This window comes from Oncorhynchus keta, chromosome 22 (genome assembly GCF_023373465.1).
Source record: "Oncorhynchus keta strain PuntledgeMale-10-30-2019 chromosome 22, Oket_V2, whole genome shotgun sequence".
In the NCBI taxonomy this organism is placed as follows: domain Eukaryota; kingdom Metazoa; phylum Chordata; class Actinopteri; order Salmoniformes; family Salmonidae; genus Oncorhynchus; species Oncorhynchus keta.
This window is the reverse complement of record NC_068442.1, coordinates 31,330,872-31,352,553: the sequence shown is the minus strand read 5'-3', so window position 1 is coordinate 31,352,553 and position 21,682 is coordinate 31,330,872. Positions and strand designations below refer to the sequence as shown.

General features: G+C 41.3%; 2 protein-coding genes across 3 annotated transcripts; one reads left to right on the top strand and one right to left on the bottom strand.

The window, feature by feature from the left end:
- The first annotated feature begins 388 nt into the window (after positions 1 to 388).
- vps4a (vacuolar protein sorting 4 homolog A) lies at positions 389 to 9,193 on the top strand. Its single transcript, XM_035798740.2, has 11 exons — positions 389 to 613; positions 1,001 to 1,112; positions 1,232 to 1,376; positions 1,709 to 1,770; positions 1,878 to 1,997; positions 2,135 to 2,291; positions 4,122 to 4,270; positions 4,477 to 4,558; positions 4,854 to 5,073; positions 6,495 to 6,635; positions 6,748 to 9,193. The coding sequence occupies exons 1-11, from the start codon at positions 593 to 595 to the stop codon at positions 6,847 to 6,849; spliced, it is 1,311 nt and encodes a 436-aa protein (XP_035654633.1). The 5' UTR covers positions 389 to 592; the 3' UTR covers positions 6,850 to 9,193.
- Positions 9,194 to 9,349: 156 nt separating this feature from the next.
- Positions 9,350 to 21,155, bottom strand: cdk10 (cyclin-dependent kinase 10). Of its 2 annotated transcripts, XR_008075514.1 has the most exons (14): positions 21,040 to 21,155; positions 19,216 to 20,062; positions 14,258 to 14,330; positions 13,980 to 14,051; positions 13,712 to 13,814; positions 13,269 to 13,350; positions 13,073 to 13,140; positions 12,736 to 12,788; positions 12,339 to 12,408; positions 12,186 to 12,245; positions 11,369 to 11,492; positions 10,871 to 10,923; positions 10,202 to 10,341; positions 9,969 to 10,021 (listed from the first exon to the last, which is right to left on the bottom strand). XR_008075514.1 is itself a non-coding variant. In XM_035798739.2 (13 exons), the coding sequence occupies exons 1-13, from the start codon at positions 19,303 to 19,305 to the stop codon at positions 9,786 to 9,788; spliced, it is 1,083 nt and encodes a 360-aa protein (XP_035654632.1). In that variant the 5' UTR covers positions 19,306 to 19,627; the 3' UTR covers positions 9,350 to 9,785. The 2 variants fall into 2 exon arrangements, 1 of the variants encoding a protein (XP_035654632.1); XM_035798739.2 differs by lacking the exons at positions 10,871 to 10,923; positions 21,040 to 21,155 and adding an exon at positions 9,350 to 9,880 and having other exon boundaries at positions 19,216 to 19,627.
- Positions 21,156 to 21,682: the final 527 nt, after the last annotated feature.

The following is a 21,682-nucleotide window of genomic DNA, read 5'->3' as shown; positions in this document are numbered from 1 at the left end:
TTTGAGAAAGGGTTTTTTAACCAAAGTTACATGTGGCAGCTTGCGTTACACACAATCATTTAGCAGAGAAAGCACAGGAGAAACCCTGCTGCTGCAAACCTGTTATATGCAAAGTATTTTAGACTTCCAAGCCTGTATTAAGATGTAATGTAATAATCTAAAATGTAAATATCTATAAGAATTAAACATGTTAATGTCCAACTGTAACAAATGGATTTGATGTCTGTCATTGCAATGGAAAGAAAGCTGGTTCAGAAAAGCATAACAAAAAAATGGATTTCGCAATACCGTGCCACTCCTCTTTAAAAAAAAGAATAATAATCTGACTCAGTGATCATCCTGTCCGCTAGGCGTCAGTACTTCTGTTTTTCTTCTCTTTCAAGAGTGACGCAGACGCTGCATGAACGTCTGTAGTTACCAATAGCTACGGTTGTTGCTGTTGCCTGGGCAGTGGCTGTCAAATAGGCTGGCGAAGCTACCTTTGTCATGATTTTGTAGCAACCCCTCTCCTGAAAATATAGCAACCATATTTTGAAAGATACCTTGAATTAGCATCAGAGACGCTGGGCGAAGAGAAAAAGAGTGAGATGAAATGACAACGTCAACATTACAGGTAGCAAAACATTAGCTAGCTAACGTTATGACCATTAGTTTACTAGCTACACTATTATACATTCTGCTTAATAGTTACCAGTCAACTTGTTATTGAACTGAATACTGTAGCTACAACAATAACACCACATTTGCCACTGTTGGTAGTTTGACCATTGGCACGAATAACTGTTACGAGGAATGTCTTGCAAGCAAAATAGTTTGCTTGTCAAGTCTAGTGAGTACTAGTAGTTATTAGTCTGTAAATGTCATACAATCTGTTACAGTTTATGGCTTCCAACCTTAAAGGTAAATGTAGAGTTTATTTTTTTGGTTTGACCCATGGTCTGAACCTGGACTCACCTGTTTCATTTATATGGTTCATCCCTTCCTCTCTTCCCTCACAAAGAAAGCGATTGATCTTGTGACCAAAGCCACAGAGGAGGACAAGAACAAGAACTATGAGGAAGCCTTGCGCCTTTACCAGCATGCAGTGGAGTACTTCCTGCATGCTATCAAGTGTGAGTGTGAAATGTAATATTTTTCTGTCCACAGTCCAATTTGTTTGAAGTATTCAGAGTAGAAATTAGGTTGTTGTTTTTGAAGGAAAAAAGTAATGTGTTTTGATCTCTTCTTCCAGATGAGGCACACAGTGACAAGGCAAAGGAGAGCATACGTGGGAAGTGTATGCAGTACCTAGACCGGGCTGAGAAACTCAAAGATTTCTTGAAAAACAAAGAAAAAACAGGGAAGAAGCCTGTCAAGGAAGCACAGAGTAATGATAAGTATGTTGTCACACATCTGTTCACACAGACACTGTCCTACATCAACACAATCATACCTAGGAAATAACACTTTGCCAAACAGACAATATGAAGGAAAAAGGAAACCGCACACTGCTCTTGATAGTATCACTGATCTGTAATAAGCTTACGCATCGGCCTGACGGCCTTCGTCAGAGCTTTTGTGAGTTTAAAAAAAATGACCACCCTTATGTAGACATAGACCCACCCACATCTGTTTCCACACATCGAATGGGGTTGAGTCGAGAGAAATCAAATAAGTGCCACATAGTCACCGGCACCAAATAGTTTTTCACATTACACATTCCTTTTAGGAGTGACAGTGACAGCGAAGGTGAAAACCCAGAGAGAAAGAAACTGCAGGAGCAACTGATGGGTGAGTGTGTGTTTGTCTCCTCTTTCACACACCAGCTTTCTAAACTGTGTCTGATGTTCATGAGGGAAATGAACTTTGATGCTAAACTGATCCATGTCATGGTACAGGTGCCATTGTGATGGAAAAGCCCAATGTCCGGTGGAACGATGTAGCTGGGCTAGAGGGAGCTAAGGAGGCCCTGAAGGAAGCTGTAATCCTGCCCATTAAATTCCCTCACCTCTTCACAGGTTAGACTGCCTTTTTCCCCCTCACATATATACTCTCTTTCTCACTATCTTCTGCATGGACATGTCACCATAATGATAATACTGTATGTGTATTCTGTCTATTTGTTCATTATGCTTGAATGTATCTCTGGTTGCAGGCAAACGCACTCCATGGAGAGGGATTCTTCTCTTTGGACCCCCTGGGACGGGAAAGTCTTACCTGGCCAAAGCAGTAGCCACCGAAGCCAACAACTCCACCTTCTTTTCTGTGTCATCATCAGACCTCATGTCCAAGTGGCTTGGAGAGAGTGAGAAGTGAGACATAATTTCTTATTTGTAATTCTACTGTTCATGTAAATCCCCCAAAATCTCACTGATACTTATGTGTCAAATATACATTTATTTCTCACATGCGCTGAATACAACCTTACTGTGAAATGCTTACTTACAAGCCCTTAACCAACAATGCAGTTTTTAGAAAATATTTACTAAATAAACTAAAGTTTAAAAAACACACTCCATATCAATAATCGGGCTATATACAGTGGCTACCTGTATCGAGTCAATGATTGAAGTAATTTGTACATGTAGGTCGGGGTAAAGTGACTATGCATAGATAAACAGCGAGTAGTAGCGGTGTCAAAACAAAGGGGGGGGGTTAATGCAAATAGTCCAGGTGGCCATTTGATTAATTGTTAAGCAGTCTTATGGCTTGTGGGTAGAAGCTGTTAAGGAGCCTTTTGAACCTAGACTTGGAGCTCAAACGGTAGCAGAGAGAACAGTCTATGACTTGGGTGTTTGGAGTCTTGACAATTTTTTGGACCATCCTCTGACATGCCTAGTATATAGGTCCTGGATGGCTGGAAGCTTAGGCCCAGTGATGTACTGAGCCGTACGCAGTACCCTCTGTAGCGCCTTATGGTCAGATGCATAGCAGTTGCCATACCAGGCAGTGATGCAACCGGTCAGGATGCTCTCGATTGTGCAGTTGTAAAACCTTTTGAGGATCTGGGGACCCATGCCAAATCTTTTCAGTCTCCTGAGGGGGAAAGGGCATTGTAGTGCCCTCTTCATGATTGTCTTGGTGTGTTTGGACCATGATAGTTTGTTGGTGATGTGGGCACCAAGGACCTTGAAACTCTCGAACTGCTCCACTACAGCCCTTTTTATGTGAATGGGGGCCTGTTCGGCCCTCCTTTTCCTGTAGTTCACGATCAACTCCTTTGTCATATTCACGTTGAGTGAGAGGTTGTTGTCCTGGCACCACACTGCCAGGTCTCTGACATCCTCCCTATAGTCTGTGTCGTCGTTGATCAGGCCTACCACTGTTGTGTCGTCAGCAAACTTAATGATGGTGTTGGATTCATGCTTGGCCAACAGTACAGGAGGGGACTCGGCACACACCCCTTATGGGACCTTGTATTGAGGATCAGCATGGCAGTTGTGTTGTTGCCTACCCTTACCACCTGGGGGCGGCCCGTCAGCAAGTCCAGGATCCAGATGCAGAGGGAGGTGTTTTGTCCCAGGGTCCTTAGCTTAGTGATGAGCTTTGTGGGCACTATGGTGTTGAACACTGAGCTGTAGCCAATGCAGCATTCTCACATAGGTGTTCCTTTTGTTCAGGTGGGAATGGGCAGTGTGGAGTGCGATTGAGATTGTGTCCTCTTTGGATCTGTTGGAGCGGTATGCAAATTGGAGTGGGTCCAGGGTTTCCGGGATGATGGTGTTGATGTGAGCCATGACCAGCCTTTCAAAGCACTTCATGGCTACAGACGTGAGAGCTACGGAACGGTAGTCATTTAGGCAGGTTACTTTAGTGTTCTTGGGCACAGGGACTATGGTGGTCTGCTTGAAACATGTAGGTATTACAGACTCGGTCGGGGAGAGGTTGAAAATGTCAGTGAAGACACTTGCCTGTTGGTCCATGCATGCCTTGAGTACACGTCCTGGTAATCTGTCTGGCTATGCGGCCTTGTGAATGTTGACCTGTTTAAAGCTCTTGCTCACATCGGCTATGGAGAGCATGATTACACACTCGTCCGGAACAGCTGGCGCTCTCATGCATGCTTCAGTGTTGCTTGCCTCGAAGCGAGCATAAGTATCCTGTTGAATGTTTGTGCCTCTCTTTCTCTCTCTATCCATCAGACTGGTGAAGAACCTGTTTGATCTTGCCCGCCAGCACAAGCCCTCCATCATCTTTATTGACGAGGTGGACTCGCTCTGTGGCTCCAGGAATGAGAATGAGAGTGAGGCAGCCCGGCGGATTAAGACCGAGTTCCTGGTACAGATGCAAGGTGAGAATTTAGTCTACAGTCTATACCCACTCCCCACTTTCTGCCAAGACAGCTTTAAGACTTCAGATCCAACAAACACCCCATCAAAGAGTACTTAACTTAAAAGTCTACTGCCTCAGTTGACTTGACCTTTCCGATTCAATGCGTAACATGTTCTATATAAGCAACAGGCTTACATAGTCTTCATTCCTACTCTCTGATGGCAGGTGTGGGCAACAACAACGATGGCATCCTCACCCTTGGGGCCACTAACATTCCCTGGGTTCTGGATGCTGCCATCCGTAGAAGGTCAGTGATCAATAAGGGGGCAGGTTGGGATGGGGATATACAGTATGTTTGTTGTTTAACAGATTCACAAAAGTAATGATAAAGCCTGAATATTTGTTTATACTGTCTGTACCTATTAATGTAGATTCCATTGAGTGGAAGACCAGTCCTGGAGTTTTCTTGAAATGTTTGTAGAACAGTAGATAAGCACCCAAAATGGGAAATGCTTTGTGTTGTATTGTTCAAGCAAAAATGATTTCCTAATGGATACAATAGTCATCGTCAAGCATTCTCATCAGAATTATGTCACTGTCAGGTTTGAGAAGCGTATCTACATCCCTCTCCCAGAGGAGCCCGCCAGGTCACAGATGTTCCGGCTGCACCTGGGCAACACACCCCACAGCCTGAGTGACGCAGACCTTCGTCAGCTCGCCAAAAAGACAGAAGGCTACTCCGGGGCTGACATCAGCGTCATTGTACGAGATGCCCTCATGCAGCCTGTCAGGAAAGTGCAGTCAGCCACACACTTCAAAAAGGTAATTTATACCCATGATGTTCCCTCTAAGTTTTTCCTCGCTGAGCAAATTTCAGGTCTGACTATTTGCTCATAATGTAGGTCTACCAGACTGGCTTAGCATCAAAAACAATGGAGAAAATACATCCCATAACATTTTAACGTTTAAATACCTGTTCTATCATTCATCCTACAGTAGCAGCCAATGTGTGGTATTCAATGTAGGCTTACATTCCATTGAATAAGAAAAAAACATGCAGGGCTTGACATGAACCTGTTTGTCCACTTGTTCTTTAGACAAGGTTAAAGAAAATGTTGTTTTTGATACAAGAAACCACTTTACAAAATCAAATGCATTATTATTCCCATATCATTCTTAAAGAGAATCAGACAAATTATGCTACCCTCTGTCTATTGGCTACTTAGCTTATTCAAGCCTGTCTCAAAATACAACACTGCCCCTAGCAAAAGATATGAACAAAATGTGCACACGTGGCTACATGCAGCTCTTGCTTTGATCTCAAAACAAGCCCATCTACTCAAGACCACAGCTGGTAACACAGTCCAGTTCATAGTAAATAGCACGGATCCATATATATTGCAATGGTCTATTTGCATAAAGGCCTACTGCAGCTCTGATTGACTATGTCCCACAGGTCTGTGTAGAGTAAGGGCTGGGTCGTGTGTAATAGAATCCTACTCCGGAGTATACTACCTACAACAAAACATCCTCCGTAGTTCGTTTTGTTTAAGTATGTTGCATTGAAAGTGGCTAATATTGAGTTGATTCGATCACAGTAAAGAGAAAGGTTGATAGTGTTAAGAGGGGAAAACTCTAGAAAGTTCAATCTTGTGCTTCTCTCCATGGGCTGATATTTCTGCGTGGCAGTCCTGGGGAGCTGCGTGGCAGACCTGGGGAGCTGCGTGGCAGTCCTGGGGAGCTGCGTGGCAGACCTGGGGAGCTGCGTGGCAGACCTGGGGAGCTGCGTGGCAGACCTGGGGAGCTGCGTGGCAGACCTGGGGAGCTGCGTGGCAGACCTGGGGAGCTGCGTGGCAGACCTGGGGAGCTGCGTGGCAGACCTGGGGAGCTGCGTGGCAGACCTGGGGAGCTGCGTGGCAGACCTGGGGAGCTGCGTGGCAGACCTGGGGAGCTGCGTGGCAGACCTGGGGAGCTGCGTGGCAGTCCTGGGGAGCTGCGTGGCAGTCCTGGGGAGCTGCGTGGCAGTCCTGGGGAGCTGCGTGGCAGTCCTGGGGAGCTGCGTGGCAGTCCTGGGGAGCTGCGTGGCAGTCCTGGGGAGCTGCGTGGCCACACGCAGATTAGATGAAACATTGCCCATGATATAGTAACTCTATTGTAGTCGACTCTTGTACACTACACTAAAGGTGTTTCTCTTTCTCTGCTATTAAAGAGATTTTAGAATTTGTTTGTTGTGGTACTCTTAGGTGCGAGGGCCATCCCGTGCCAACAGTCAATTGATGGTGGATGACCTTCTGACCCCGTGTTCGCCTGGGGACCCAGCTGCCATAGAATTAACCTGGATGGATGTGCCTAGCGACAAGCTGCTGGAACCCATCGTCTGCATGGTGAGAAACATCCACAACAGACACTCACATTTTGTTTACACATTCAGGCATAACACAATCATATTTGTACAAATACTGAACAATGCTAATGCTTTGTCCCTCTGCCCCCCAGTCTGATATGCTGCGGTCACTGTCCACCACGCGTCCGACAGTCAACAGTGAAGACTTGTTCAAGGTCAGGAAGTTCACAGAGGACTTTGGACAGGAGGGCTAAGAGGCCCTGGTCAGCCAAGGGCTTCACTACTCCTTACCCTGTTTCTCCTCTCAAGCCCCATTCATACAACCTCCTGTCAAGTAGTAGCTACAGTACTACCACACTACAAACTTGGATTTGTTCGACTAACCTGCATTGGCAAGAATGATGGAGCATTTAACCTCATACCATTTCCCTCCAATCATACACTATTGCAGTCCTGAAGACTGAGACTATATATTTTTTTGCCATCCTGCACTTTAAGTTGTTAATCATTATGAAGGAAGGGTGAAGAGCTTTTGAACAATTGCATTTAACATAGCTCTTGTCTTGCATGTATGTAAGTCCTAGGCTGCATTTAAAAAGGCAGCACAATTCTGCTTTTTTTTTCACTAATTGGTCTTTTGACTAATTGGATCAGCTCTGAAGATCTGATGTGAATGGTAAAAATACAGATTTGTGGAAAACAATATCAGAATTGGGCTGCCTGTTTCAACGCAGCCTTAATGTATGTCTTGTGTAGGAGCGCTCTGCTTTTAAATTAATTGAGTTGACTGACCATAGCTGCCCCCTCTCCCAGTCCCCGCTAGAGCTGTCCCTATTTTACAGGCAGTGTTACTTACGATTATTTATTTTTATCTCGTCAAGATTTGTTGACTGTATGAGTGACTGAGGACACAGCTGATCATTGAGTGGGAGAGGTGTTTACATTTCAGTATTTCTCTGACATGTTATGTGACTGAAGATGGGGACAAGAGCCCTTTTCTATTTCTGGATTTGAGCATTGAAAATAATAGTTCCATGACAGACATTATCATATTGTCAAGTGTTTATGTCTGTATAGTTGGGGGGTGTCAGTTCTGGTCCCAGAGGGGATCTCACTGCAGTTACAACTATCCTTGATAACCTGACTTAGTAAATCCAGAATTCAAAAATAAAAAGATGTTTGTCATTATTCCATTTCAACTTTACATTATCCATGTTATTACAGTTGAAGTCAGAACTTTACAAACACTTTAGCCAAATGCATTCAATTCCTGACATTTAATCCTAGTAAAAATTCCCTATTTTAGGTCAGTTTGGATCCTCTTTATTTTAAGAATGTGAAATGTCAGAATAATAGTAGTGATTTATTTCAGCTTTTGTTTCTTTCATCACATTCCCAGTGGGTTAGAGGTTATCATACACTCAATTAGTATTTGGTAGCATTGTCTTAAAATTGTTTAACTTGGGTCAAACGTTTCAGGTAGCCTTCTACAAGCTTCCCACAATAAATTTGGTGAATTTTGGCCCTTTCCTCCTGACAGAGCTGGTGTAACTAAGTCAGGTTTGTAGGCCCTCTTGCTCGCACACGCTTTTTCAGTTCTGCCCACACATTTTCTTTGGGACTGAGGTCAGGGCTTTGTGATGCCACTCCAATACCTTGACTTTGTTGTCCTTAAGCCATTTTGCCACAACTTTGGAAGTATGCTTGGGGTCATTGTCCATTTGGAAGACCCATTTGCAACCAAACTTTAACTTCCTGACTGATGTCTTGAGATATTGCTTCAATATATCCAGATAATTTTCATTCATGATGCCATCTATTTTGTGAAGTGCACCAGTCTCTTCTGCAGCAAAGCGCCGCCTACCTGTGCGTCACAGTTGGGATGGTGTTCTTCGGCTTGCAAGCCACCCCCTTTTTCTCCAAACATAATGATGGGCATTACGGCCAAAGTTCTATTTTTGTTTCATCAGACCAGAGGACTCATTTTACTGTGGCTATAGATACTTCTGTACCGGTTTCCTCCAGCATCTTTGCTGTTGTTCTGAGATTGATTTGCACTTTTCACACAAGTACGTTCATCTCTAGGAGACAGAATGCATCTCCTTTGTGAGTGGTATGACGGCTGCGTGGGCCCATGGTATTTATACTTGCGTACTAATGTTTGTACAGATGAACGTGGTACCTTCAGGCGTTTGGAAATTGCTCCCAAGGATGAACCAGACTTGTGGAGGGCTACAATTTGTTTTGAGGTCTTGGCTGATTTCTTTTAATTTTCCCATGATGTCAAGCAAAGAGGCACTGAGTTTGAAGGTAGGCCTTGAAATACATCCACAGGTACACCTCTCATTGACTCATTTCAATTAGTCTATCAGAATCTTCTAAAGCACTTTATAATTCTCCAAGCTGTTTAATGGCACGGTCACAGTAAACTTCTGACCCACTGGAATTGTGATAGTGAAATAATCTGTAAACAATTGTTGGAAAAATTACTTGTCATGCACAAAGTAGATGTCCTTACCGACTTGCCAAACTGTAGTTAACAAATTTGTAGAGTGGTTGAAAACCTTGTTTTAATGACTCCAACCTAAGTGTATGTAAACTTCTGACCTTGACTGTATATAGCAGATCACTGGCTAAGACTACAACCTTTATTCATTACTACCCATATTTTAGTCCACAAGTTTTGAATCAGGTAATTTAAAACAGATACATGTGCTGCCTTTCCAATTGATGTAACTAAACTTTCCACACACATTAATTTGAAAAAGCTGTTTATTAAAAACTAAAACATTCATTGAATTTCATGGGATAAAAAATGTCTATTTACATGAATACAGCAAACCAAATCCTATTGGTTACTTGAACCTGCCAAAGGTTAACCAACATCCATTCAAAAAACAAAGCAACATTGGTGAATTAAATTTAACTTATGCATGTTAATCACATACTTTTGGATATTCATCAGACACACAGTGAAAGAAATAGGATTTTGTAAGCAGTAACTGAGGACTGAACTGTGGAATACTTGAAAGCTTGAATACTACCATCACCCCATTGATTTGGATAATTACTGCTAGGTACATGCATTCTATGACAACACATTTTTACAACCAGGTGCATAATCTGTGTAGTAGTAAACATTAAGATATTCATTCATTTATTTAAACTGCGATCAAGGATGTTAATGAAGTTACACTTTATTGCGTTTTGATTGGCTCTCTACAGCTGGGGCTGCCCTTTTATTGCGATGATGAGGGAAGGTTGGCATCAGGTCAGCCTCACAAGCTAAAAAGAGAGAGACCTTAATCACTTCTTTAATTTCACAAACACTGATCCAATCATTTCTGTTATATAACCCTGAGGCCACACTTACGCAAAGGTTTCTCCTTAAAGTAGGAACTCTCCAAGCAGTCCTTAGCTGTGGCCCTAAGAGAGACAAACACTTGAGAGCCATGGAGGAGTGAAAGGAAGTATACTGCACATGTGTTAATGGAAGGTTTCTGTGTAAATATGTGAATGACGCAATGTGTAGAACTGTATACAGGTCTCTTCATGTATGCATGTATGTATTTATAATGCTGAGCAGGTTTGTTATTTGGTAGTTACCTGCGTAGAGGATTGTACATGAAGAGAAGGTTGAGTAAACGCAGCCCTGCATCAGACAACCAGGTGAACTTATTCTTCAAATTGTTGTATGGTTGTTTCCTCAAACTGTACTGTCCAACTAGGGGAAGACGAGTGAAGCCCTGCAAAATTTTAACACAACAGACAGGGGTTAACCAACCATATCCTTTTTTGAGGAGAAACTACTATAATTGGTTGTTGCATATTGTAAAATTAATCAACATTAAAGTGACTCAAATTAAATTTATGGAATGGTAAAATCCTAAATTCTGTGATTGTTTAGGAGAAAGTAGTACTGAGCGATTGGTTTGATTTGGGGTCGGTTTTGGTTAGATTATAAAACAACCATTTTCAATTTGAAAATGTTTTTTAGACATTAAATTCCCTATGCATTATGTGGGTTGAATGCTATAACACAAAATAAAACAATGAATAAAAACATTGTCATGGTAGTGACTGCTCACCACTGCTTATTAACCATCATTATACACATTACTTTAATCAACTATTTCAGTTGTTGTGTATATTACATTTGTTTTATTTGATGACTTATTTCATTCCAAGTCATCATCTCATCTCTATAGATCTGTTGCCTATGCTGTCTGACAAAATCACTATTTTAGTAGTTCTTCAAAGTAAATAAGGCAATACCTCACGAAGCAACTGCTCTCTATGTATCCCTTCTTGATCGTGCATTCTTCTGTCTTATGTAGCAGGCATAAAAGAAACACAGACCGGACAAGTAGCCACGTGATGGATTATGGTCATTGTAGTTAATGATCAAGTTTTCTGCACTAAACTATGTAGAATATTGGCCTGTTGGAAACTACAACTCCCTACTACGTCACACAGTTTGGGCATGATCTGATTCATCTCTAAAGAAATTGCACCGCAATGTGCGCATTGAGCTCACAGAAAACCCCTGAATTAAATGGAATTCAAATTGAACCCATGTAGGTCAATTAGTCTATAAAAATTTATTTAAAAAATAATAAAAATAAAAATATATAAAAATATAAAAATATATTTGTAAGTCGCTCTGGATAAGAGCGTCTGCTAAATGACTTAAATGTAAATGTAAATGTAAAAATACAATAAAAAAATGTAAACATTTTGGTTTATCGCTCAGCACTAGGAGACATTCATTACCGGCCAGATGTTTTCATTAGGGGTACCCAACAGTTGCACTATGAGGTCCACCTGTTGGATCTCAGAACCCCCTGGCAGCAGAGGTTTATGTGCAAGCAGCTCAGCCAAGATGCAGCCCACCGCCCTGGATAAATATGAGATACAGTATGTTCATACAAATGGTATGGTAATAAACATTGGTGACTGTGCCATGAAAATACTCTCTGGAGGGTTGATGTACAGATGGGATGGGAGATTCTCTGCTAGAACAGAGGATTGGATCCTATTTGGAACAGAGAGGATCCTATTTGGAACAGAGAGGATCCTATTTGGAACAGAGAGGATCCTATTTGGAACAGAGAGGATCCTATTTGGAACAGAGAGGATCCTATTTGGAACAGAGAGGATCCTATTTGGAACAGAGAGGATCCTATTTGGAACAGAGAGGATCCTATTTGGAACAGAGAGGATCCTATTTGGAACAGAGAGGATCCTATTTGGAACAGAGAGGATCCTATTTGGAACAGAGAGGATCCTATTTGGAGCAGAGAGGATCCTATTTGGAACAGAGAGGATCCTATTTGGAGCAGAGAGGATCCTATTTGGAACAGAGAGGATCCTATTTGGAGCAGAGAGGATCCTATTTGGAACAGAGTAAAGTGCACTAACTGAAAGGAGACAACTACATACATGACATAGACAACTCTCTCTGTATGTTAAAGCTTGTTTGGAAGAGAGGGAGCTCTGTGATAGTGACAAAACTCTAAATAAGTTTAAAAGGATCTGTGACCCATGTATCTTATGTGTATGGACAAAGTAGAGACTTAAAACAAATTACCACATGTCTAAAGCTGTGGTCTGAGTCTTGGTCCCTAGGAGGAGCTCTGGGGCTCTATACCTGGAGCGAGAGAAATAACAGGAGCTGATGAGGCTCAGGGAGGGTTAGTTATCAGTGCCTGAGGAGAAAGTTGAGGTTAAAGGACTGACTCACCACAATGTCACCACCCGGGGTGTCATAGGCTGTAGGGGGATACCGTAGCAACGTGCCAAGCCAAAGTCAGCTGGACAGAGAGGGAAACATTAGCACAATCAACCATCGACAGAAGCATGTTTTTACACACACAATAACCGACAGCTGTTGAATAATGCTGTAAACTGGTTATAAACTGTCAAAATAATTGTTCTGCACATTGCTAATGGTTATGCATGTTACAGTATGTAAAACATTCACTATCAGAAGTGAAAACAGTACAATTAAAGCATTTTGTTTACAACAGTGCAAATGTAAAATCATTGAGGTATTGTTGTTCAGGGAAAGGACATACGTAGTACAGGTCATGCATACAGACGTAATCCAGGAGCACAGCGGTTGTATGGTGATGACTCACCAATCTTTACACAGCCTTTGTCTGTCATCAGCAGATTGGACACCTTCAGATCCCTGCCACATAGTCATGACATTTAATAAAGTAACCATACGAATCACAGCAAACTAAAAGACCACTACCATCTAAACATTGAAAAATTGCACACAAGAGTACATTTACATTTACATTTAAGTCATTTAGCAGACGCTCTTATCCACAAATTCATTACAGAATTCAGATCCATTATTACAATCAAATAAATATATCCCACAACAGACTGGATATTCCATCCTGGAGATTCCATCCTAAATAACAGCACAAGTCTGAGATATGGAGCCTGACAGTGAACGTCTCTGACCTGTGCAGAATAAAGTTGAGGTGAAGATAATCCAGACCTCTCAGCAGCTGCAGAGCTATACACTTCACCTGAAGGGGAAAAGAAAGTGAGACATTTCAACACACAGTTCTCTAAAATAATCAATGTTGTGTAATGTCAAGACAGTAGAAGAACAAGACAAGAGGACATTGATACATAATACTTTTCACTGTTGTACCTGTGCCTCTGAGAACGGTGTTGGCATGTTTTCCAGCAGACTGGCCAGGTCCTGCTCACAGTAACTCATAACTAGGAAGAGACTGAACAGAGACACACAGGTCAATTACTGATGAGTAGGCTACTGAATACAGTCAACCAAGATGGGACAGGTAAATACTGAATACACCCAAACTAAAATTCTATGGAACAACAAAGTTGAGTTACTGTAGAAATGACAACTTAATGTAAAATTGTAAACTGTTACACAAGCATTAAATAAAAGTATGTGAACAAATCTGTTAAGAAAGAGTAGGTCTAGGCTTAATCATTTCTGAAGATGTTATCATTGCATATTGAATAAGGGTTCCAGTATAATTAGAGGGGATGTGTGTGTGTACTGTGAGGAGTGTACTGTGAGGAGTGTACTGTGAGGAGTGTACTGTGAGGAGTGTACTCTGTCACCTCTCCAGGTGACTTCCCACCACCACCTCCTTTAACTCCACTATGTTGGGGTGTCTGAGTTTGAGCAACAGGGTAATCTCTCTCAGACTACTGATAGGGATCCCTGTGTGTAGAACAACACCAAGTCAAAACAAACACAGAACATAACAAAGGCCATAAATAACAGAGATAACCTAATAATAAGATGGAAATGTCTGAAAACTATTGTATACTTTGCTAAAAGCAACTGAAGCAAGGCAAGTGGCTGAGAACCCAGCTGTAAGCCTACCATCCTTTTCCTTGTCCATCCGGACCTTCTTCAGGGCTACAATATCATCAGACCTGGTGTCTCGAGCTCTGTCTGTGAACGGGATACAGTGTTTTAACCTAGGTTTACAGGCACTTAGACAGTTGTACAGTAATGAAGTGTTCTTACCGGTAATTAAATAAGGCCTATGCGTAGGCCTAATCTGTGTTGCTCTGGACAGTACTGTGAATTACACCATCTAATAATCTCTTTCTAAGAACAGCCGCCAATCCTGTGTTAACAGATCAAGGTTAACTTACACACAATTCCATATGTTCCCTCGCCGATTCGGTTCAGTTTCTCAAATTCTTTCACACTCCTACAGTTCCCAAACTGACAGAAGAGAGGAAATGCATTATTTTTCAATAATTGATCAATTCCTTTGCAATTAATGACATTAATGACATTGCAACATTTCTTTATACATAAAATGTGGGGAAAGGTATGACAATGTAGCTTTTAAAGTTTTGCTATAAAGCTTTATCATTTTGGCAACTCAACAGATGTCATTTCCTTGTAAAGGACCCATGAGCACCAACATGTGCAGTTTATAGGAGCATATCACATTTGGTGTCAAATGAAAACTGAAAGTTAATATTTTGGGCATAGATGTATTCTTCTTCTTTAATATATATCACACACACAGAGATACATATATTATACACACACACACACATATATATATATATATATACACTGCTCAAAAAAATAAAGGGAACACTAAAATAACACATCCTAGATCTGAATTAATGAAATATTCTTATTAAATACTTTTTTCTTTACATAGTTGAATGTGCTGACAACAAAAATCACACAAAAATTATCAATGGAAATTAAATTTATCAACCCATGAAGGTCTGGATTTGGAGTCACACTCAAAATGAAAGTGGAAAACCACACTACAGACTGATCCAACTAATGTAATGTCCTTAAAACAAGTCAAAATGAGGCTCAGTAGTGTGTGTGGCCTCCACGTGCCTGTATGACTTCCCTACAACGCCTGGGCATGCTCCTGATGAGGTGGTGGATGGTCTCCTGAGGGATCTCCTCCCAGACCTGGACTAAAGCATCTGCCAACTCCTGGACGGTCTGTGGTACAAAGTGGCGTTGGTGGATGGAGTGAGACATGATGTCCCAGATGTGCTCAATTGGATTCAGGTCTGGGGAACTGGCGGGCCAGTTCCTTCCTCTTGCAGGAACTGCTGACACACTCCAGCCACATGAGGTCTAGCATTGTCTTTCATTAGGAGGAACCCAGGGCCAACCACACCAGCATATGGTCTCACAAGGGGTCTGAGGATCTCATCTCGGTACCTAATGGCAGTCAGGCTACCTCTGGCGAGCACATTGAGGGCTGTGCGGCCCCCCCAAAGAAATGCCACCCCACACCATGACTGACCCACCGCCAAACCGGTCATGCTGGAGGATGTTGCAGGCAGCAGAACGTTATCCACGGTGTCTCCAGACTGTCACATGTGCTCAGTGTGAACCTGCTTTCATCTGTGAAGAGCACAGGGTGCCAGTGGCGAATTTGCCAATCTTGGTGTTCTCTGGCAAATGCCAAAAGTCCTGCATGGTGTTGGGCTGTAAGCACAACCCCCACCTGTGGACGTCGGCCCTCATACCACCCCCATAGAGTCTGTTTCTGACCGTTTGAGCAGACACATGCACATTTGTGGCCTGCTGGAGGTCATTTTGCAGGGCTCTGGCAGTGCTCCTCCTTGCACAAAGGCAGAGATTGTGGTCCTGCTGCAGGGTTGTTGCCCTCTAAGGCCTCCTCCACGTCTCCTGGTGTACTGGCCTGTCTCCTGGTAGCGCCTCCATGCTCTGGACACTACGCTGACAGCCACAGCTCGCATTGATGTGCCATCCTGGATGAGCTGCACTACCTGAGCCACTTGTGTGTGTTGTAGACTCCGTCTCATGCTACCACTAGAATGAAAGCACCGCCAGCATTCAAAAGTGACCAAAACATCAGCCAGGAAGCATAGGAACTGAGAAGTGGTCTGTGGTATCACCTGCAGAACCACTCCTTTATTGGGGGTGTCTTGCTAATTGCCTATAATTTCCACCTGTTGTCTGTTCCCTTTATTTTTTTGAGCAGTGTACATACATACATACATACATACATACATACATACATACATACATACATACATACATACATACATACATACATACATACATACATACAGGGACAAAAAGGGACAAAAAAGTATGTAGTGAGCCACCAATTGTGCAAGTTCTCCCACTTAAAAAGATGAGGCCTGTAATTTTCATAGGTACACTTCAACTATGACAGACAAAATGAGAAATAAAATCCAGAAAATCACAGGATTTTTAATTAATTTATTTGCAAATTATGGTGGAAAATAAGTATTTGGTCAATAAAAGTTTATCTCAATAGTTTGTTATATACCCTTTGTTGGCAATGACAGAGGTCAAACCTTTTCTGTAAGTCTTCACAAGGTTTCACACACTGTTTCTGGTATTTTGGCCCATTCCTCCATGCAGATCTCCCCTAGAGCAGTGATGTTTTGGGGCTGTTGCTGGGCAACACGTACTTTCAACTCCCTCCAAAGATTTTCTATGGGGTTGAGATCCGGAGACTGGCTAGGCCAATCCAGGAACGTCGAAATACTTCTTACGAAGCCACTCCTTCGTTGCCCGGGCGGTGTGTTTGGGATCATTGTCATGCTGAAAGACCCAGCCACGTTTCATCTTCAATGCCCTTGCTTATGGTAGGCTTTGTTACTTTGGTCCCAGCTCTCAGCAGGTCATTCACTAGGTCCCGGGATTTTTGCTCACCGTTCATGTTGACCCCACGGGGTGAGATCTCGCGTGGAGCCCCAGATCGAGGGAGATTATCAGTGGTCTTGTATGTCTTCCATTTCCTAATAATTGCTCCCACAGTTTATTTCTTCAAACCAAGCTGCTTACCTATTGCAGATTCAGTCTTCCCAGCCTGGTGCAGGTCTACAATTTTGTTTCTGGTGTCCTTTGACAGCTCTTTGGTCTTGGCCATATTGGAGTTTAGAGTGTGACTGTTTGAGGTTGTGGACAGGTGTCTTTTATACTGATAACAAGTTCAAACAGGTGCCATTAATACAGGTAACGAGTGGAGGACAGAGGAGCCTCTTAAAGAAGAAGTTACTGAGAGACCCAGAAATCTTGCTTGTTTGTAGGTGACCAAATACTTATTTTCCACCATAATTTGCAAATAAATTCATGAAAAATCCTACAAAAGATTTTCTAGATTTTTTCTTCTCATTTTGTCTGTCATAGTTGAAGTGTCCCTATGATGAAAATTACAGGCCTATCTCATCTTTTTAAGTGGAAGGACTTGCACAATTGGTGGCTGACTAAATACTTTTTTGCCCCACTGTACACCTTAACCAAATACATTTAAACTCAGTTTCTCACAATTCCTGACATTTAATCCAAGTAAAAATTCCCTGTTTTAGGTCAGTTAGGAACAACACTTTATTTTAAGAATGTGAAATATCAGAATAATAGTAGAGAGTATATAGATACATTTCCTCCAGCATCTTCACAAGGCCCTTTGCTGTGGTTCTGGGATTGATTTGCACTTTTTGTACCAAAGTACGTTCATCTCTAGGAGACATAACGCGTCTCCTTCCTGAGCGCTATGACGGCTGCGTGGTCTAGTGGTGTTTATACTTGCGTACTATTGTTTGTACAGATGAACGTGGTACCTTCAGACGTTTGGAAATTGCTCCCAAGGATGAACCAGACTTTTGGAGGTCTACAATTTGTTTTCTGAGGTCTTGGCTGATTTCTTTTGATTTTCCCATGATGTCAAGCAAAGAGGCACTGAGTTTGAAGGTATGCCTTGAAATACATCCACAGGTACACCTCAAATTGACTCAAATGATGTCAATCAGAATCTTCTAAAGCCATGACATTATTTTATAATTTTCCAAGCTGTTTAAGGGCACAGTCACAGTAAACTGCTGACCCACTGGAATTGTGATACAATGAATCATTAAGTTAAATCATCTGTCTGTGTAAACAATTGTTGGAAAAATTACTTGTGTCATGCACAAAGTAGATGTCCTAACCGACTTGCCAAAACTATAGTTTGTTAACAAGAAATTTGTGGAGTGGTTGAAAAACAAGTTTAAATGACTCCAACCTAAGTGTATGTAAACTTATATATATATATAGATATATATATCTCAACCAATATACATCTCCCCCCAAAAGATCTGGCAACACAGATGGAAAAGGGGTGTTAATCTACAAGAGAAAGTCTTAGAAATATAAAAGATTAGAAATAAATCACAACACAATCATGTTGAAGTAAATGCCAACTAATATCAACATTTATATAAGGTTTTGTAGAAATGATTTGCCTTCTGAAGTAAATTTGTTTTATTTAACCTTTATTTAACCAGGCAAGCCAGTTAAGAACAACAATTATGTTAAGGGGTTTTGATCCACTTCACTTACAATAACCAAAATACAGTTTTTCAAACTCAAGGTGTCATATCATAAGTGACACCCCATTCTTTCTGCAGACATATTTGAATCTTTATTCGAATGAGATAGTTAAGAGTTTTTGGAAAACGTGGTCACATAAACAACTGACGGAGATTTTACTGTCATTATGTTACAAAATGTGGATCTGCACAGTTTCTCAAGTAAATGTATTTGAGTAAAATGTTCACTTCTGCATATAGGTGTATTGTTTGTTAAACTTTACTAACAATGGTATTAGCTTGGCATTCATTTTAAAGTTAAAAGGTGAGTCTCAGCGTCACTGTTAACTTGGAATTGCCCCATATCACTTTCTCAGCACTGTGCCGTTTGATACAGCCCAAATTAACCTGGCTGGGATTTATAGGGATCTCCCAGGCAGCTTTGTCTAGGTCACAGAGTTCTAAGGACAGGACATTCCATTGACGGTGTGAATGGACATCAAAACAAAACTTTTGGGCCGGTAACGTCACTGCGTGTCAGGGTTTGCGAGAGTGACGTTCCAAATTAAACTGACAAAGCACCCAACTTGCTATCGTATCAACGTATTTGTGTCCAGTTTATAAAATCGTATTAAATACATTCCGACTAAATGAAGTGGCGTCATTTGATGTATCCTTGCTGACCATTAGGGTGCCGGTAATTTGTTAAAGAATACGTGGCCCACATAACAATAAAATGCCCACTAGCTAGTTGCTACTGTATGCATGCTGCTTACCCTGTGTTTTTGCGGTACTGTGAACGTTCTGTTGTTCTTGATCGACTTCAGCTTTATGGGGTCCGGGTCAGAGTCTGCAGCGTTCTCCATTGTTATTTGGACGCACGAGATGATGGTTCATTCGCCCTTTGCTGTACTGTGATGACAGAAAATGCGACCAGTATGCGAATATACGTCCAGAAACATTCAAAACAGCATGAATGGCAGGAAACCACACACTCCGTGCTTTGTCTATTAAATGGACGACTACAAGCTTTCCCGGGGTTCAAGACGGTGAGATCAGCTTCCCCTCATAAATGTATTTACATCTATTTAGAAATTGCTTTTTTCCCCCACAAATATGACGATATCCACTTGAATCATTCCTCATATAAATTAAATAGTACAATAATATCCCCACTTTTTCTAAGGCTGGGGAAAAATTTCAACAAATATATGTAATGCATCCAAAAAGCACCAGAAATGACTTTGTTCCTCAAATATGTACATATCTATTACCACTTCTTATAATGAATTACTGCAATTGGTACATCTAGCACTCATATAGCACAGATGAATAGGGAATCATTGACTCAAGGGGATGGCAGGCCTGTAGTATTTATGTGACCTTACTTTTTCCAAAATCGTTATGCCTTGTTAGTGATGGCTCTACCAACACAGATTGGTTGCCTTCTAGGTCGTGGCTCCTTGTTTGCCTCCTCTATAGTTTTGGTGGGTGGCTGAGCATAGAGGTCCTCTTTGGATGGGGCAGTGACAATTATGGCAGGGGGTATGAATGAAGAGGGGGAGGAAGTTTCACCAACCGAAATCTCTGCTGGAGAGGGGGTTGGCTTACTTGGCTCTATAACTAGAAGATGAAGAAGTGAACATTGTCATATCATTTAGTTTCTCAAAGCTAATTAAGGCATTTATAAGTTATATTCTTCAGAAAGTGAAATAACCAACATGTGGCAGCCTTTAATGTAGCAATTCAATCTAAAATACTTCTACTTTCAACAACTCCCTGTATCATCTGTAGCCAATTCAAGTATCACTCAACGGTTTCACAATCGTGAGTTGTCTTCATTTGTAGATATGAGTAAGGGTGAGTAGGGTTGTTATAATAATACCAATGGAATATCGTGCCTCAATAGTGTCACTCTGTTTTGTTCTTGAGGATCGATCAGTGTCATGCAAGCACCTTTAAATTGGATTGTGCTAATTTCTTAAGAGTGTTAGAGGGAGCATCATTCAAGGAACAATAAAGATTAACCTCGTAACAACAGCTGCTATCTACTCATTCATGTGTTAGTAATTTTAACTGTTGAAATATTTGTAAACCTGAAATACTACAGTTATTTTTTTACTTGAGCGTTACCAAAAAAACAAACATTTGTAGGGATTTATGTTTTTGTTTTCAACTTAAGGAAAACCAATAGAATAGTAATGTCTTTGTCCCCTAGCAACAACCAAAAAGGTAGTCTAAACTGTGACTTTGTATCATATTTTCATAGTGCTCATAAGCTTTCTGACTCAAAAGTATTTCTGAAAGCTTACAAGAAAATAGTGAATCAAAAAGAAGATGTGTACACTTAAGGTGGATGGGTTTGCATTGAAAACACTGAACATATGTTCACACTGGTAGGCTATCTGCTCCCAAGAGTACTTTATAATCTGCTTATTGGCCACTGACAGTAAACAACAATGTTCAAAATATTTGTTCTCTCTCAATTTATGTAATTATTTTAATACAATAGATTTATCATAGACATTAATTAATGATTGTGCAATTTGCAATAATCAAGACAAATAACTACCATAAAGAGCTTAAGCCTGGTTGCTTACCCTCATTTGCTTGCTGGCTCACTGCAGACCCCATCTGACATTTGGTCAACACAACCTGCAAGTATCCATGCTTTGTCTATTGGTGTGTCTGTCAATGCCTGGAGCATTACTCAGACAGGACACCTCTCTCTCTCTCTCTCTCTCTCTCTCTCTCTCTCTCTCTCTCTCTCTCTCTCTCTCTCTCTCTCTCTCTCTTTTCTCTCTCTCTCTCTCTCTCTCTCTCTGTCTCAATTTCAATTCAAAGGGCTTCATTGGCAATATATGTTTACACTGCCAAAGCAAGTGAAACCGATCATATACAAAAGTGAAATAAACAATAAAACATTTACAGTAAACATTACACTCACAAAAGAATAAAGACATGTCAAAGTTCATAGTAGGTCTTTATAAAGTGTTGTAATGATGTGCAAATAGTTAAAGTACAAAAGGGGAAATAATTTACAATGCTGTGATTGCACACTGTGGTATTTCAACCAATAGATATGGGAGCTTATCAAAATTGGATTTGTTTTCTTATTCTTTGTGGGTCTGTGTAATCTGAGGTAAATATGTGGCTCCAGTATGGTAATACACTTGGCAGGAGGTTAGGAAGTGCAGCTCAGTTTCCACCTCATTTTGTGGGCAGTGTGTACATAGCCTGTCT

Excerpts from the sequence above, each read along its gene's own strand:
- vps4a (XM_035798740.2), top strand. The coding sequence starts at position 593 with ATGACAACGTCAACATTACAG. Across the intron at positions 1,113-1,231 it reads CTTCCTGCATGCTATCAAGT|ATGAGGCACACAGTGACAAG; the intron begins GTGAGTGTGAAA and ends CTCTTCTTCCAG. Across the intron at positions 5,074-6,494 it reads CAGCCACACACTTCAAAAAG|GTGCGAGGGCCATCCCGTGC; the intron begins GTAATTTATACC and ends TGGTACTCTTAG.
- cdk10 (XM_035798739.2), bottom strand. The coding sequence starts at position 19,305 with ATGGAGAACGCTGCAGACTCTGACCCGGACCCCATAAAGCTGAAGTCG. Across the intron at positions 13,351-13,711 it reads GTGGGAAGTCACCTGGAGAG|TCTCTTCCTAGTTATGAGTT; the intron begins GTGACAGAGTAC and ends GTCTCTGTTCAG. Across the intron at positions 10,022-10,201 it reads ATGTACAATCCTCTACGCAG|GGCCACAGCTAAGGACTGCT; the intron begins GTAACTACCAAA and ends TGTCTCTCTTAG.